The following is an 18,470-nucleotide window of genomic DNA, read 5'->3' on the forward strand; positions in this document are numbered from 1 at the left end:
AAATAAATAGATGGATGTGTAAAGGCACTAGATAGATAGATAGATAGATAGATAGATAGATAGATAGATAGATAGATAGATAGATAGATAGATAGATAGATAGATAGATAGATAGAATCTGGTATAGTAGGCAGGATTAATAGGAATAGTTTTTCTTATCCAATTAATGATATCATTATTGTACTATTTGGTGTAGTAGGCAGGATTAGATAGATAGATAGATAGATAGATAGATAGATAGATAGATAGATAGATAGATAGATAGATAGATAGATAGATAGATAGATAGATAGATAGATAGATAGATAGATTAAATAAGAGGTTGATAGGGAAAGGCACTATATAAATAAGAGATAGACATGAAAAACACTATAAAGAAATACATTTCCTTTTTAAAACCAACTTGTGATTGATGCAAGAAAGAAATACAGAATAAGTCTACCTGGTTAAAGTAATAATAAAAACCATAGGTAGGTAGATATATTGAATATGTGATAGATTTTAAAAGATATATAGAGTAAAAGTGAAAGACACTATGTAATGCATACATAGGTAGATCATAGCTAATAAAAAGCACTCTATAGTAAACAGATAATGAGGTAGACAGTGAAAGGCAATATATAATTAGTAGATAGTAAAAGGCACTGTTTACTTGAGAGAGTAATAGATAGTCACTGAAATACAAATTATAGCAAACAGAAAGTAAAAAACAATTTATATAGTATAAAGAAATATGTAATAAATAATATGAAAGGTGCAATTTTAGAAATGAAAGGCACTGTAAGATAGATAGATAGATAGATAGATAGATAGATAGATAGATAGATAGATAGATAGATAGATAGACATTGTAAAAATACTAAAATGTATGTATCTATTCAAATCCTGCCAACTATACCAAATATTATCAAATACTTTTTACTCTATCTATAATCCTTTCTATTATACTAAAATACTATCGGTCTATTATATAGTGCCTTTCACGTGTATCTATTTATTAATATAATTAATAGGATTCTCTATTGTGTCACTTATACAAGCCAAACGCGTGTGTTGGAGAAAACGTCGCTCTTTTAGACCAAACTTGCACAATCCTACGAGTAAAACCATTTTGCTTAATGTGCACTATGTTAAAAATCAACGAATCTGTCAAAACATTTTAATGTATTGTATGGAGGAAAACCTCACAAGGGGACACACAATCATTCCAGAAGAATAGAAACAAAAATGTATAATAAAGACAAATGTACGTCATGTATCCTCCATCTATAAATTGCAATCCCTGTTAATCCAATTCGAAATAATGGCGGACCAGAGCTTACAACAAAGGACCAAACCCTGACGGGTCGTCAGTCCATTTCCCGCTGGACACTCGCCGACGCGCACGCGCACTCACGCAGACCCAATGCGTGGCCGTCAGCCGACAGAACTTCCATCTTATGCACAGCCACAGACTCCGCTCCTTTTCAGGCTGACTTTTTGTCCGTGGTTTGGCCATGAAGCTGCGAGCTACGATAGAGGCTAATTTGGACCCTCTGGTGGTCTTTTGGCTGGCTGCTGTTTCTTTGATTGTCACCTGTTTTATTTCCTTCTTTTTAAGGTCAGCTGCTTTGCTGCATACAAGTCCAGAACTCAGGTAAGTGAGCCTTCAGTGAGAACTGTTATTTATTTATTTGTTTGTAAGTCAGTTTGGATATAATAATAATAATAATAATAATAATTATTATTATTATTATTATTATTATTATTATTATTATTTACATTTATATAGTAATCTTTGCCTAAATGACCCCATTAATTGTGCCGTGTAAAGTAAACGTCGACTGGACGTCCCAAACGTAACCGCGGGTGTGGAGCAGCCGCGGCGCGCTTGTCGTTGTACTTCACAATTTGTGAAAGTTGGAGCATTGATCATTTTTGTTTATTTGATTGATTAAACTCAGATATGTTGTAGTTGTCTGTTTTTATTAAATATTTTTGGAACAGAAGGTCATATTGAAAACAATGACGATCGAATGCAACTGCATGCATTGGCAGAGCACATACCATTTCTGTGTCCAATGAACTTCACAACGTCATACGGAGCCCCAAGTGGTCCTGTGGTGACTGAGACCGTTTTAATAGACAGCAAATTCCAACTCCCGTCATGAAAAAGCTTATTAGCTGTTGGAATGTTGCTAGCAATTGATTGGAAAATTAGGAAGGAATATTTCGGACAAAACTAAATAAATAAATGCAAAAATCAATATTGTGAAATGTGACAGTAAACCAGATAAAAACACACGATACGTAAGCTTAAATAATAAAAATGTGTCCGCATGTTTTTGGTGCTTATTTATTTATGTATTTAACTGTTTGCGCATTTATTTATCGCAGTGACGCCGCACGTAACAAACCCGCCTCGAAGTCCAAATTAAAGCTGTCACTTTCACCCGTCAAAGTCGAGAGGACGGGCTCTAGTGAGTACTGTGTTCTGATTGGTGAATCAAAAGATTCGCCAGCGTGCATTTCGTGAGAGTTTTCTGGGCTGAGGTCCCCTGATTACGTGCTGTCATTAGTCTTGTCCTTTCAGTCACGTCGCCTGGTCCTTTCCTAAATTTGCTATTTCCGTTCTCGTACAGGACATTACACACCACTCACACTCACCTTTCACAGAGTCTCACAAGCTTTTAAGAGACAGTTGACTGAGCCCGTTGAGAAGCTGGGTGGCAATGCTGGCCATCCGTTTGAGTCTGTTAAACCCCACATTCACAATGACCACCATTGATTAAAGTTACCTCATTCTTAACTCTTTAGAACATTAGAACACTCTAGACGAGAACAGGCCATTCAGCCCAACAAAGCTCGCCAGTCCTGTCCACTTATTTTTTCCAAAAAAACATCAAGTCGAGTTTTGAAAGTCCCTAAAGTCCTCCTGTCTGCCACACTACTTGGTCACTTATTACAAGTGTCTGTTGTTCTTTGTGTAAAGAAAAACTTCCTAACATTTGTGCGAAATTTCCCCTTCACAAGTTTCCAATTGTGTCCCTGTGTTCTTGATGAACTCATTTTAAAGTCACCGTCTTGATTCACTGCACTAATTCCATTCAAAATTTTAAACACTTCAGTCAGGTCTCCTCTTAATCTTCTTTATCTTAAACTGTAAAGGCTCAGCTCTTTAAATCTTTCCTTATCACTCATCCCCTGTAGCCCTGAATCAGCCCTGTTGCTCTTCTCTGGACCTTCTCTAGTGCTGCTGTGTCTTTATGGAGACAGGACTCCAGATGACGCCTCTCAAGTATGTTATAAAGTTTGAGCAGAACCTCCATGGACTTGTACTCCACATATCAAGGCGCTATATGACCTGACATTCTGTGAGCCTCCTTAAAGACTTCTGAACACTGCCGGGAAGTCGATAGCTTAGAGTCCACTATGACTCCTAAATCCTTCTCATGAGGTGGACTCTCGATTTTCAGACCCCCATTGTGTGTTCAAACCTCACATTTTTACTTCCTATTTGTAATTCTTTACATTTACTGACATTAAATTTCATCTGACACAAATCTGCCCAAGCCTGTCTGCTGTCCAAGTCCTTCCGTGATGATATAACGGATTCCAAATTATCTGCTAATCCACCTATCTTGGTATCATCTGCAAACTTCACCAGCTTGTTCCTTATATTCCTATCTAAATCATTTATTGATATTAAAAATAGCAGTGGCCCCAGCACTGCCGCCTACCGGTCACCACTCTTAACATCAGCCAATTCTGATGAGGTTTCTCTCGCCATCAGCCTCTGCTTCCTGTGTCTGAGCCAATTCTGCCCCCATCACCCTGAACTGCCACTTCTTTTAGTTTGATGCCCACCCCCTCATGTGGCACCTCATCAAATGCTTTCTGTTTTTATTTATCTTGACTTTCAGAAAGCAAGACCACACCTGACTATTCTCCATATAACTCGCCTCTTTTGAGTTTGTCCACCAAATGATCTGCAGTGCGACCAGATTGCTATCAAACACCTCAAATGCCTGAGGGTTGCCGAGGTCCCTTCAAATCTATCGCATAGCACTCTGGCCTTGGGGGCTCCAGACGATGTAAGAAACGAGTGAGGCCAATCTCTTACCATTCATTATCAGGGCTTTAATGTCAATGGCCCTTTTGGATCTCATTAAGTTTCATCATGGCGGTCTGTGTCCACATAAGATGATGAGTGACCACCACTGACGTTGCAGAACTTACTTGAAGCTCACCACACTGGACCATTCTTACCTTTCAGACCATACCTGACCATTCTCAATGGGACTCATGTCTTTTTGTGGAGTTATCCCACCTGGGCCAGACCACACCAGACCCTGACTAAACGCTGGGAATGCCCGGTACTGCCCAAATCTCTTCAGATTTGCCAGGTAGCAGGCTGGCCAGACTTTGAATGATTTAAGGAAGAGGTGAACGAGTTTGGTGAGAAACAAGTGAGGTGACTCTCTTACCAGTCATTACAGGGAAACAGGGCTGGAATATCGATGATCCTTTTTGAGTTTGGTTAAGTTTGATTGCTTTGGTCTTTGTCCGCAAATAACGATGAGTGAGCACCATTGACGCTGCTGAACTTGCTTGAAGGATCATTCATAACTCTCACACCTCACCTGACCATTCTCAGTATCGCTCATCTCTTTTGTATTTGTCCTTCAACCAATTTGTCAGTGTCCTCCCACCATGATCAGACTAGGCCATTACCAAACACTGGGAGGTCTCTTCAGACTTTCTGGCCAGACTCCCCCAGTCTTCATCTGCGTCCTATCTGACTGTTGATTGAGAATGTCTGCTCATTTGTCATTTTTGTGGTCCTTCACATCCACAGATCTTCACTAATAGATTTCTTCTTCCTGTAAAACCCCTCTTACTGATGTCCCCTTGGGCCACCTCAGTCCTTGTTTAAATGATCTGCTCCTTCATCACCTCCTCACAATTCTGGTGCTTTTTTTCCTCCTCAGGTGCCTATGGTTTCCCCATAGCCGGCGATCGGATTGTGGGGGGCTTTCCAGCTGAAGATGGGGCTTGGCCGTGGCAAGTGGGCATTTTTCAAAGTGGAACTTTTATCTGCGGCGGATCCCTGGTCAACAAGGAGTGGGTGCTTTGTGCGGCACATTGCGTCAGGTGAGTAGAGGAGTGCTGCGGTCAGCACCGTGGATGGAGTCTCTAGTAGTGGACGTCTGACCTCACTGAGGCTCTCTTTCTAGTCAGGTTATTCACGACACTGACACGCGTGGATATGTTGTTGTCTTCCCCTCTAGGGATGCCACTGCCTCCATATTGAAAGTCTACTTGGGTCTTTACAACCTCACCCAGCCCAGCTCTCACACTGTGGTCAGCAATGTCAAGGAGATTCTAATGTACCCCGGCTTTCAGTCCTCTCAAACTGGACGGGACGTCTCCCTTCTGCAGTTGGACCAGACGGTGATGTACAGCAATTTCATCAGTCACATCTCTCTTCCCAACGTCAGTGATGTCTTCACAGCTCAAGATGAGTGCTGGGTGACAGGCTGGGGCTCCATCAAGTCTGGAGGTGAGAGATCAGCACAACTAGGGTCTGATAAATTGATGTCAATGTGGACTTGTAAAGCAGCCCTCCAAGGTCAGGTCATGTCAGGCTGGGGAGCATGCACTGGTACAGCGCCCTGCTGTGCCCACCACACGACAAAACAGCTTGGGGTCCTAGTTGGCAACCCCCCCAGGCAGACATACGGTCCAGTTCCACCCTCCAGAAATGACCCTCTGTCTGCCGCAGTCAGGTGTTCCCCTTGGCCTGGTCCAGCCACTCTGGTCCTCAACAATGAAGATCCTGTGAGCAGGACCACCCTCGGGTAATCGACCCACATGGTCATAGTGCCGTAACTGACGCTCCTTCACAATGTAGGTCATGTGACTCATTTGACACAAAGTCAAACCAGCGGGACCCAAGGACTCTCCAAAGAGACACACATGAAGGAGTCCAGTCTTCGTCTCAGGTCACTGGAGAGCGTCCATGTCTCTCAAACAGGAAGCACCAGGACTCTGAAGACTTGGACCTTCGTCCTTTTGCACCACACACCCCTTTCCAGCAACCTTATGATCCATCTACTGACTTCATAAGTCTGTACTGGAATGATCCCAGTTGGCATAAACATAGCCACCTGATTTTCCAGTGGCTTGGCTGTTGCCTGGACTGAAATTCTTCTAATTTAATGAGTCCCACACACTGGCACCTCAGGGGGGTTCACGGCTCAGTGGGACGTTTCATTGACTAAACAGCTCAGGTTGCTCCCATCCTTTGCTAGGTGTCATACTCCAGGCAGGTAGACAAGCCGAGATCCATTTTTATTTTATTTTATTTTTTTCTTCACTTTCCTTTCACCTAGTTAGTCTTCCAAGTCCTGGAACACTGCAACAAGTGCAAGTGCCGATCATCAACAACACGGTGTGCAACTCTACCTATTACAAAGATGGCTACCAGATCGGCAGTGACATGATATGTGCTGGGTACATGGAGGGCGGGAAGGACGCCTGCCAGGTAAGAAACTTGGAAATCATGCAAACGAGTGAAGGCTAATCAATATTCAAGCAAAATCCAGGCGTGTGAAAAAGTAAGTGCACCCTCATCCAGTGGTTTTCCCTTTTCAAGCTATGCGGACAAATCAAGATCTTGTGAGACATGCCCGGACACCATCAGACAGACACCGCATCTTTATCAAGCACACGTTTATTTTCCTTCTCCAATACACCACAGTCCCGCACAGCACACTGTGCTCCTTGCACCAATCACCTTTTTCTCACTGTCCGCCGGCCGCCTTTTCCTCTCTCCACGGGAGCTTCATTCTGCTCTCACTCCCGACTCCAGCTCCCTGAATAGAGGGAGGCGGCCCCTTTTATTCTCACCCGGATGGGCTCCAGGTGCTCCGTCTGATGACACTTCCTGGTGTGGCGGAAGTGTCAAGAGAACACCCGGAAGCACTCCGGGTGTCCCTGGAAGGATCATTGTCCATGTTCCCGGGTGTGGTGGAAGTAGATGGTTCCCGGGCTCTCTGAAGCTCGGGGCGCCCCCTGGCAGTGACCAGAGGCCCCAACAGGCTTGAGCCTCCTTGCACCTCGCCTGTGGTCCTCTCAAGCTCCAGGGCGGTTGCCCCCTCGTGGCTCGGAGGACGAATACACCACCACCCGGTCCTTCCAGGCGTCCCGGCCGGGTCTGTCCCCCAGCCTCCTGCGACAATCTGAACTTCTGGTCTTCATTTAAATAGTATCATTAGATAAAGATGACGTGATTGAAAGAAGAAAAAAAGACAATTTGACTTTGCAATCATGTATTCGATGAAAAAATGAGTAGATATGCTATTTGTGTCCACCATTGGCTCTGCTACTGTTGAAGCAGCGATGGGCACCCTTAGCCCAAAGAAGGCACTCAGAGTCTCAGGGTAGGCGGCAGAATCAAACTTTGTTGTGCGACGCGTATACAGACTCCGTTCAGGTGATTTGAGCGAGCAGCAATGGGGTTTCCTTACTTTTATTAGAGTTCTTCTCAAGAGCTGACCTCACTTGGCTCATTTGTCACCCTTATCTGACTCCCAGCTTCCCGTTTTACTGGTCCTTCCTCTAAGTAGTTCCACCAATATTTCCCAGCCTGATGAGTGTAGCACTCTCGTCTACCTATCATGTCCACTTGTCAGACCCTCTGCCCACCTTGTACCCGTCCAGTTCCTGCCACCATTATTTCCAGTCCTCAGCCCCTGACCTCGACTTATGAAATATTGGTGGTTTCCGGCTAGCTAGGAAAAACACAAAATACGCAGGCACAGGCCTCGGTGTGATTTAACCCTTACTATACTAACGTGCACTAGGAGGTAATGCTCATGATTCTCTTTGAATATGTGCCGTCAAATGAAGGACAAAACGCCATGGAAAGGTTTGGGGGTAGCCACCCCGTATAATGGAGGTTTGGGTTCAAAAACAAAGCAATGAAATCTGTCCATAACTGAGTCCAAGACAGAACTGATTTATGTGAGACAAAATGGCGGCTTTAAAGTCGGGCAGAAGAAGTGAGGTCATCAGGGGTGGAACTGAAAGTGATGTTATCGGGCCCGGAACCAGAAGTGATGTAATTGGGTCCCACAACCGGAAGTGGTTAGTCATCGGACCACTCCTCCCGTCCTCCCACTCTCCAAAATTGGAAGTGATGTCAGCAGGTCCCGGAACTGAAAGGGACGTCATCGGGCCCCAGAAGTAATGTTATTGGGGCTTCAGAACCGGAAGTGACGTCATTGGGATTAGGTGGAATTTCCTGTAACTACAGAAGAAACAGAGAAAGGATTAGCTCACTGTGCCACCCCCTGGTCCGACATGGAATTGCCCTCATTCGAGTCCTGTGTGACAATGGAAATCATCAACTTTAAGAATATATTTTTCTATACTAGTCAGTAGTGCCCCCTCAAGTCTAGCAGCCTCTGCCATCAATGGAGAGACGCTTATTCCCACCCCTTCACATAGAATTCTCTCCACTGTGGGATTTCCATTTCAAATTCGCCCCACAGCATCTCAGATCTGGGATTTGACTCAGCCATTCCAAAACCCTCCACTTCTTTCTCTTCAGCCCTTCCTTGGTGGATATACTGGTAGGATTAGGGTCATGGTCATGTTGCAAGGTCCACTTTCGTTTTGAGATTCAATCATCTGACAGATGGTATCAAGTACCCTCTGGAAGTATGAAGAATTACCTTGTGGATTCTGTGATGGAGTACTGCCCAGACCCTAAAGCAGCCCCAAATCAGAACAGTTTATGTCAGATTCTTCAGGTCAAATGCTCTCTTTGATTTCTGACAAACATGTCTTGTAGTACGGTAGTCCAGTAACTCCACCTCTGCCTCATCTCTCCTTGTTCCAGAAGTCCTGGTCTTTACCTAGAGGTTTCTAGGACAAACTTTAGCCTTGCCCTGATGTCCTTTCTGTTTCCTTCTGGTACACCTCCCATGTAGATCTCCTTTGTGCGGCCTCTTTGTAATTGTAGACTCATGGACTTTGAGAGCTACCTGGGGGTCCAGTGATGAAATTCTGGGATTCCAAAAGACTTCTTCCAGCCTCTTTCATTCTGGGTCAGCCTGTTTGAAATGTTCTCCATTTGTAGAGCATCAGTTGATTTCTGATCGTTTTCAGATTGTTTTAAACCCCATCTTAGACTCCTTGGAAGATCAAACCTTCTTTCTGAAGGCCTCAGTGAGCTCCTTTGATCTCAACACACGTCAGAGCAAACAAACCAAAGTAAATCCCTGAGGTTTAAAGAAGACACAGTCAGACAAGACCCTCTCTAGTGCTTCTCAATTTGTGGGATTTCGAGGCAGTGAGAAATGGAGGGATAGATTTACTTTCTCCACATTTGCATTTATACCTTTTTGAAATTATACAACGGGCTGCAAAACATAAATGTGGCCTGATGTTTGTATAAGACGTTCACCTAAAGACAAGAAGCTCAGATCTTGATATGTGCCTTTATGTTGTAAAACCAAATTATGGGGTGCACTTACTTTTTCACATGGCTGCAAAAAGATAAGAACTAAAATATTTACATTAACAGTCATATAAGCAAAGTGACAATAAGTAAGTTAGCTCCTTATGTGCATGCAATATTTACAGTAATGCATATTGAGTGGCGTGCAAAAGTATTCAATCCCCTTGAAGTCATCCCAGTTGTCTGCATGACAATATTTATCCATTCAGTATTTCTGACGTGAACTCTTGTGCTGTAATAATACATTTCCAATGTCCACATAAACCATTTTAACTGCAGAAGTAAAACCCAACAGTTTGCGTTTGCCTAAGCATTCAAGCCCCTCCACATTCATACTTTGTTGAGACCCCTTTTGTTGCAATGACTACCTCCATACTTTTGGTGATGTCAGTACGTCCCAGCTCGGCACATTGTGATTCTTCCCCCTTCTTCTTGGCAGACCCTCTAGGTTTGATGCCCCTGGTGTGTCAGTTTTCTGTCACTGATCCTCAGTCGGGTTCAGATGAGGGCTGTGACTCGGCCAACACCTTTGTGTTTCTGAGCCGTTCCAGTGTCACTTTGGCCTCGTGCTGACGGTCCTTATCAGATCTTCCAGATCTAGGAAGAGTCACGGCAGTTGTTCCAAACTTCTCCCATTTAAGAATTATGGAGGCCACTGTGCTCTTGGGAACCTTCGGTGCTGCAGGACGGTTGTTGTAGCCTTCCGCACATCTGTGCCTCGACACAATCCCATCTCTGGGGTCTGCGCCAAAATCCCTCGGCTTTACGGTTTGGGTTTTGTCAACTTAGAGACCTTCTGTGGTCAGGTGTGCGCCTTTCCTAATTCATCTATCCATCCATCCATTATCCAACCCGCTATATCCTAACTACAGGGTCACGGGGGGTCTGGTGGAGCCAATCCCAGCCAACACAGGGCGCAAGGCAGGGCGCCAGCCCACCACAGACCTTTCCTATTCAGTCCAGTCAAATGACTTGACCACAGATGGACATCTCAGTGACGATCACCTGAGCCGTAGTGCAGCACCGAGTCTGAATACTTGGGTCAAAGTAACATTTTAGGTTTTTTTTATTTTTAATACATTTGCAAAAATTTCTATAATCCTGTTATTGAGTGTTGCTTGATGAGGGTAAAAAATGAATTTAAAAGATTTTAGCACCAGGTTTCGACATAACAAAATTTTAAATGAATTGAAAGGGTCAGAAAACTTTCTGAGGGCCCCCTTAGAGGTAATGGGAGAAAAACAATAAAGTGAGTGAAGCCACGAATGAACGGGTGAAATGTGTAAAAACGACGAGAATGCTGAGCTAATATGGCCATGCAACAAATGTCCTACACGCAAGTAACAAAGTGCTGTCACCAGAAGACTAGCGTAACAATTCAAAAAGCATGAAAACAAATTCCTTGTCCTCAAAATGCACAAAAGTAGGTACAAGACGTAAAAAAAAAACAAAAAAATTACGAGAATAATAAGTGAAAGAAAAATGAAGGGCAGCTGCAGAACATTCAAAATGCGAACGGCACTGCAATGAAGCAGCGGCTGCCTGACGTTCATGGAGCCCTCAGCTTCACTCCCTGCACCTCCTAACTTATCACATTATTATTATGAGAGCGCAAAGGGTGGGTTATGTAAACCACAAGGAGATAATTAAAAGAATTTATACAAATTAGCAGCAAAAGGAGGACAATTCAGGAAAACAGGAGTTGGCACCCAGCAGTGGATTCTTCCCATTTTGTTGTTTTTGGTTTCCTCTCCGTGTCCTAACTCTTCTCTTTATTTCTCGGCAGGGAGATTCTGGAGGCCCCTTGGTGTGCAGAAGAGCTGACAACTCCTGGGTGCAGGCTGGTATTGTGAGCTGGGGGCTGGGATGTGCTCAAGTCAACGCACCGGGGGTCTATACTCGGGTCACCGCCTACGTAAACTGGATAATAGAGAACAGCAATGTTACGTCAAGTGGAACAACCCCTGTGGTACCCAATGTGTCTCTCAGGATGGTGGTGACAACAGGAGCCTTCCACTGGACGACTGCTCTTGCCATCCTGTTACCTTTCTTGCTGACCAGACTCTGTGGCTGAAACTCGTGTAACACGGTGGTTACATCCAGACAGCAACACCAAAGATTCAGACCTCTTTTGATAGCCATACACCTCTGATAATTGATACGTTTCATAATGGCAGTCCTCAGAACTTTGACCTTTAACTTCTCTTCCCAAAAATAATTAGCCAGAACTTCTGTCCTTCCTCTGCTCTTTGGTGACATTCCATTTCATGGACAATAAACTGTGTCTGCAGCTCATTCTCCAACAGATGAATTAGTAGTGTTTTGGTGGGAGCCAACGATCAGTCCTCCAAGTGCGGGTCTATGATTTAAAGTATGCGGGCGCCGGGCCACCTGTCCTTCTGTAAGTTGCACTGTCCTTATCACCACTTGCTCTCCATTTATTTAGTACTCTGAGTCGATTTGTTCTCTTGTGAAGGCTGAGATGTCTCTCTGGTATGTCTTAGTACAACTCATGTCAGGATAGCCCATGCTTGGTCACATGATTATCCTCAGCGTTCTGGTCACCAGGTGATGAAAAAAATGTCACAATCCTTGATGAAGAAGCCAGTTTAAAAGTAACGTTTGCTGTAAGTTATGGGGGTAACTAGCCAAGGCCTGTTCTCTTGAGTGGTGAGTGCTTTTATTGGCAGCTTCTGGTGCAAATGTGTTAGCAGACACTCCCATCCTCGGACTCCGTGCTGTAAATATGGCACCATCACTCAGATGAGACATACAAGTGAGGTCCTGACTCTCTGAGGTCATTAAAGATACCTGGGCATCCTTCATAAAGAGCTGGGTGTTTCCCGGTGTACTGGCTAAATTGCCCACTGTGGCCATACCAGTCTGCCCCATTAATTATCATCTGTCTCTAACATTACCACCTAATAGGTAATGTGTAACAAAATGGCTGCCGTCTCATCATCCAGATGGGTGCTACACATTATTGGAGGTTGAAGTGGCTCTCCACTCACTATCCAAAGAGCTTTGAGTAGTGAGAAAAGTGCTACATAAATTTAAATAATTATTAAATGTTTTTCCTTTTTATTTGTAGCCCTAAACAAATATGGATTTAAAGCAGTGAGCACAAAGTAAATGGATCCTCAACAGAGGGTGCCCTCAGTTTCCTCTATTGGTTGAAACAAATTTCTGTCACAAAGTCACTCACTAACTTGCTGGTTGTTACCAGTGGAGCACAAGGCTCTGGATATCACGGACAATGACTTGACGTTCAGTGCTGCCCTCTGTGGGAACAATAAAAGAACATCAAACCTCCTGCTGGTGCCATCCTCAGAGTCCTCAGGAAGCCATTTAACAGAATGTGAGCCAATCAGGCAGTCGTTACTTAATTAGCAATACCCAGAGAGAGCGCAAATCCTGGGCACTTCATTAAGTGTCAGGTGGTGATGAATATTTGTAGCAAAAAGCAGTTTACAGAAATATGGGCATCATGGAAACCACCCAGCTGAGGCTCGAATGTAACACAGCTTGTCAGCAATCCCCTGAACCCCAATGGCTCCACTATGATTCATGTCATGTTTGAGGCAACCTGAAATGTTCCCTGCCATGGTGTCACGCAGTGCCCACCGCTATCTTAGGGTTTTCAGTCGGCCACCACACCACTCATAGGGGAGATTTCAGATTTCACACCCAAGTCTGGCTGGTAGGTTTAGGCTTTTATGAGCAGAGTGAAATTACTCGGTGGACAGTAGAGTGGGGACAAAACAACAGCAGTGATGAGAAGGCTGGCGGTCACAGGTGCAAAGGCAAGGACTGTGAGACCCCCAAAAATGAAGTTGTACTGTGAAAAGAACTGGCACAGGAATCAGGTCAGTGCTCGAGAATAAAGCTGATGATCATTCAGTCCTGGCCACCATCATCTCAAAACTCAAACTAACCGACGCAATCACGGGATGAGATGCACTGATGTGGGACCACCCTCTGAAACGAAGGGTCTGTCTGTGAAAATGAGCTGTCATACAACAGAATAAAATACAATTTACACCTATCAGTCTATTATATAGTGCCTTTCACATCTGTCAGTGTGTTACTGTATATTGAGCCTTTCTATATCTATCTATCTATCTATCTATCTATCTATCTATCTATCTATCTATCTATCTATCTATCTATCTATCTATCTATCTATCTATCTAATCCTGCATACTACACCAAAAGATCTATCTATCTATCTATCTATCTATCTATCTATCTATCTATCTATCTATCTATCTATCTATCTATCTAATCCTGCCTACTACACTAATCTTGACAAGTATACCAAATACAAATTATCTACTATATTGTACCTTTAACTGCCGATTTATAGTACATATGTAGTCCATGTGTAATTCCACCAACTAGACCAAATACTGCCAAGTACTTTTTACTTAATTCTCTCTGTTTGTGCAATCCTGCCTACTATACTAAATATAATGTATCTATTACATAGCCTTTCAGATCTATCTATCTATCTATCTATCTATCTATCTATCTATCTATCTATCTATCTATCTATCTATCTATCTATCTATCTATCTATCTATCTATCTATCTATCTATCTATCTATCTAATCCTGCCTACTACACCAAATTCTATTTATCTATCTATCATAATAATAATTATTATCTACTCCTGCCAACTACTCTATCTATCTATCTATTAATTATATAGTGCCTTTCAGATCTATCTATCTATCTATCTATCTAATCCTGCCTACTACACCAAATTCTATCTATCTACCTATCTACCTATCTATCGATGTATAACATGTGTAGTCCATGTTTAATTCTACCAGTTATACCAGATACTATCAAGTAGTTTTCACTGAATTTCTCTATTTGTGTAATCCTGCCAAAAATTATAATAATAAAATAACAGCAATAATGATTCTTTCCATTTATTTAGCACTCTCCTCACTACTCAAAGTGCTGTCCATGCAGTATATGTGTTTTATAAAGTCTTTCAGATCTGTCTCTCTGTCTGTTTACCAACTCTAACGCCTTTCTCTGCACACTCACCGTATCTCTCCATCTCTTTCACGTCTGCCTATGTATTCCATTGCAAGTGGCCAGCAGTGTTTCTGGGAGGAGAGAGATGATGTCAGAAGGGGCGGGGCCATCTTGAGGAGCCTTGCAGAAGTGTGTGTGTGTGTGTGTGTGTCTGAGTGATTATGAAGCCTGTAGACAGCCGCAGTTGTTAAAGCCACTCAGCTGGTTTAAATCTCTTGGCCTGTGTTTTGTTCTGCCATAGAAATGCTGAAAAGATTTCAAACAAAGACCAGGAGATCAAACGTAAGTTAAAACACGAACATCACCCTGATTTTTGGTCAAGCCAAAGCTAAATGCTAAGTCAAAGTCAGTTGAACAATTCATTAAAAAGAGCCTTCTGTATACAATGAGGACCTGTCAGCAAACTGTCATGCTGTCCAACTACCAAAGGACAGAATGAAAAGACTTCTCAACATCAAATGGCAGATACTCAACACTGAGCCACACATATAAATAAATCTCCATTAATGTCCAGTTTTTGTTTAAGTGCTAAATTGTATTACAAGTAAATAATCAATGTGATTCATGACAATGGCCGTGATTACTCCAAAACACCCAGATGTACAAACTGAAGCGCCCTTAAAATAAACCCAGGGGTCACTTTGAAGGACACCTTCATCTGCGCTCACCTGACCAACGAGAACACCGGATAGCTGAGTGACCCTGAGAGCAGTGGCGCGGCACCAGGTGTAAAGAACATTTCACACACTCATAATATTTTTTTTTCTGTTAATGAAATTACCTTAAGCATATCATGGAAAACTTGGAAAAAATTAATTATGTCGACTAAGTTGAGTTTGCTGTGCCCATCTGAACAATACATTAAATCATTTAAGCCACTTTGCCGTGTGTTTCATTTCTGCAGAACTGCACCACCATCTTCGGGGAGACTTTGATGCGTGGGACTCCTGGCACTGCCCACTTCTTCTTGAGGTCTCCCTGCTTCACAGCCTGCTGTCACTCAAGCACTTGGCTCCACCCCAGCAGCAAACCCCGCCCAGCCTACTGGAACTCAGTAACCTATTTCCTAACCCCGCCCCCACCCCCACTGGTGCTCAGAGACCTAGAACCGCCCAGCTTGGTGCCGCCCAATCATCTAGCTCCGCTCAGTCTACGGGTACTTGAGCATCAAGCTCCACCCAAAGCAGTGCAGCTCATTTGTTTAGCCCCGCCCAGGTTCTTACACACAAGTGGCCTTCCTGTTTCATCCATCCATCCATTTTCCAACCCGCTGAATCCGAACACAGGGTCACGGGGGTCCGCTGGAGCCAATCCCAGCCAACACAGGGCACAAGGCAGGGAACCAATCCCAGGCAGGGTGCCAACCCACCGCAGGACACACACAAACGCACCCACACACCAAGCACACATTAGGGCCAATTTAGAATCGCCAATCCACCTAACCTGCATGTCTTTGGACTGTGGGAGGAAACCGGAGCGCCCGGAGGAAACCCACGCAGACACGGGGAGAACATGCAAACTCCACACAGGGAGGACCCGGGAAGCGAACCCAGGTCCCCAGATCTCTCAACTGCGAGGCAGCAGCGCTACCCACTGCGCCACCGTGCCGCCCCTTCCTGTTTCAGCAGTGAGTTTTTTGGGCCGATATAAACCTGGGCACTGAGGGGTTCATACATCTCTAAAAGAAAAGTTTTACATTTATTTTCAGGGCAAACACACACACAAAATTCAGATGCACACACAGTTTGGAGTTGTGGGTCTCTCCATTTTTTAAGGAACAGAGTGCCTTTGACTCACAAGAAGGTCACCTCTGAGCACGAGGAGCACTAAACTGACAAAGGAATGCTGAGAAACGGCAGCGTGGCGCTGAGCTCTCCATGAGCGTTACTTCACTGCTCTACCCTCTCAGCCTATTCTGACTTCAACTTTCTTGGCGTGCCGCCCGGTCGGGAGACAATTACCGTAAAATGGCTTTATTTTCACGTATTTTTTGGATGGCCGGCTTCCTTCATTCCACTCTGAGGTGACAACAACATCCCCATTAGCTGAATGATTGATACACCATTGTGTGCTAATGAGCACCAACCAGAGGAGCTGGTTCAGCAAAATTAAAAATAAGAAACAAAAGACAATTTAAAATAAGTGCCATTCCAGCTTTCGGAAAAACACATTTCATACCTGATTTGATTTGTGACAAACTGAAGAAAGTAAAATGGCAGGAATTTCATGACAAATCCCTGCAGAATGTTCTCTCAGGCCAAAAGACTGCGGACCACCATCTGAAGAACTGAGTTCAGGTGTTTCACTGTTAGCAGGTGCGTCAAACCGGGAAAACAGCCCAGCGATCTCCATTGGCACACACAAGTTGGAATATGAAACATCTGCTTTGGTCCACGGTAAGTGCTGTCATGGTCAAGTGGAAGTGCGGAGGAACAACAGCATGTCAAGAAGTGGAACCCACCAAACTCACAGCGAGGGGGACCACCGACCTGTCATCTGTGTCACCACTCACAACAGAGATCCACACTGTCTGTGGAAGCAACAACCGGGTGTCCGCAGCTTCATGAAGTGGGCTTCACTGGCTGAGCCCAAAATCAACGTGCGCAATGCCAGGGGTCAGCTGGTGTGGTGGAAATGGGGAGTGACGGTCCACACATCACTATGGGCAGTCTGATGGACCACATTGAGGTTGGAGAATTCAAGGAGAACACGACCTTCAGGAATAGAACTTGTAAGGTTTGATGAAGGAGGAATAGATAGATAGATAGATAGATAGATAGATAGATAGATAGATAGATAGATAGATAGATAGATAGATAGATAGATAGATAGATAGATAGATAGATAGATAGATAGATAGATGAAAGGCACTATATAATAGATAGATAGATAGATAGATAGATAGATAGATAGATAGATAGATAGATAGATAGATAGATAGATAGATAGATAGATAGATAGATAGATAGATGAAAGGCACTATATAATAGATAGATAGATAGATAGATAGATAGATAGATAGATAGATAGATAGATAGATAGATAGATAGATAGATAGATAGATAGATAGATAGATGAAAGGCACTATATAATAGATAGATAGATAGATAGATAGATAGATAGATAGATAGATAGATAGATAGATAGATAGATAGATAGATAGATAGATAGATAGATAGATAGAGTATATTTTGTTATATTTTATATCGAGTCTTTCATTATCTAAGCCTTAGGATAGACACATTCTTTTACATTGCCTTTAGTAGCCATGTGTTATATATAATTCCTTTCTTATGCTCCAGATAATAAGATCAATATCATAAGGTGTCTTTTCATCTTCAAGATAGGTAGATAGCTTAAGCTGCAAAAAAAAAATAAATTAAAGTTCTCCAGAAACCAAACCAACGCACACAGTGAAGCAGAATCGCTAATCGCTCAATTCCTTCTCCACTGTGGCTTCTGAAACTATTACTATTATTGGGCGGCACAGTGGCGCAGTGGGTAGCACTGCTGCCTCACAGTTGGGGGACCTGGGTTCACTTCCCGGGTCCTCCCTGCGTGGAGTTTGCATGTTCTCCCCATGTCTGCGTCGGTTTCCTCCCAAAGATATGGTGGATTGGCGATTCTAAATTGGCCCTAGTGTGTGTTTATGTGTGTCCTGCGGTGGGTTGGTACCCTGCCTGGGATTGGTTCCTGCCTTGTGCCCTGTGTTGGCTAGGATTGGCTCCAGCAGACCCCCATGACACTGTGTTTGGATTCAGCGGGTTGGATAATGGATGGATTATTATTATCTATATATATAATTCTCTCAGCAGCCGCCAGAGCGGGCAAGACATCCATGAAAGCACACAGGAAGGAGCCACGCCCACCAACTCTAAGACCATTGGATACGACGAAAACTCGCAGAGCCACG

The 18,470-nt window shown here is 43.6% G+C and overlaps 1 protein-coding gene across 1 annotated transcript in view; it reads left to right on the plus strand.

Annotated features, from left to right (window-relative positions):
• LOC114661731 (transmembrane protease serine 9-like) overlaps window positions 1-18,470 on the plus strand; it is an 80,690-nt gene that overhangs the window by 37,621 nt on the left and 24,599 nt on the right. The window contains exons 15-19 of the mRNA XM_028814906.2: window positions 1,601-1,636; window positions 4,971-5,133; window positions 5,271-5,542; window positions 6,375-6,526; window positions 11,295-11,574. Coding sequence (XP_028670739.2) covers window positions 1,601-1,636; window positions 4,971-5,133; window positions 5,271-5,542; window positions 6,375-6,526; window positions 11,295-11,574 — 903 coding nt within the window. The remainder of the gene's footprint in view (window positions 1-1,600; window positions 1,637-4,970; window positions 5,134-5,270; window positions 5,543-6,374; window positions 6,527-11,294; window positions 11,575-18,470) is intronic.

Source organism: Erpetoichthys calabaricus, chromosome 12 (assembly GCF_900747795.2).
Source record: "Erpetoichthys calabaricus chromosome 12, fErpCal1.3, whole genome shotgun sequence".
NCBI lineage: Eukaryota > Metazoa > Chordata > Cladistia > Polypteriformes > Polypteridae > Erpetoichthys > Erpetoichthys calabaricus.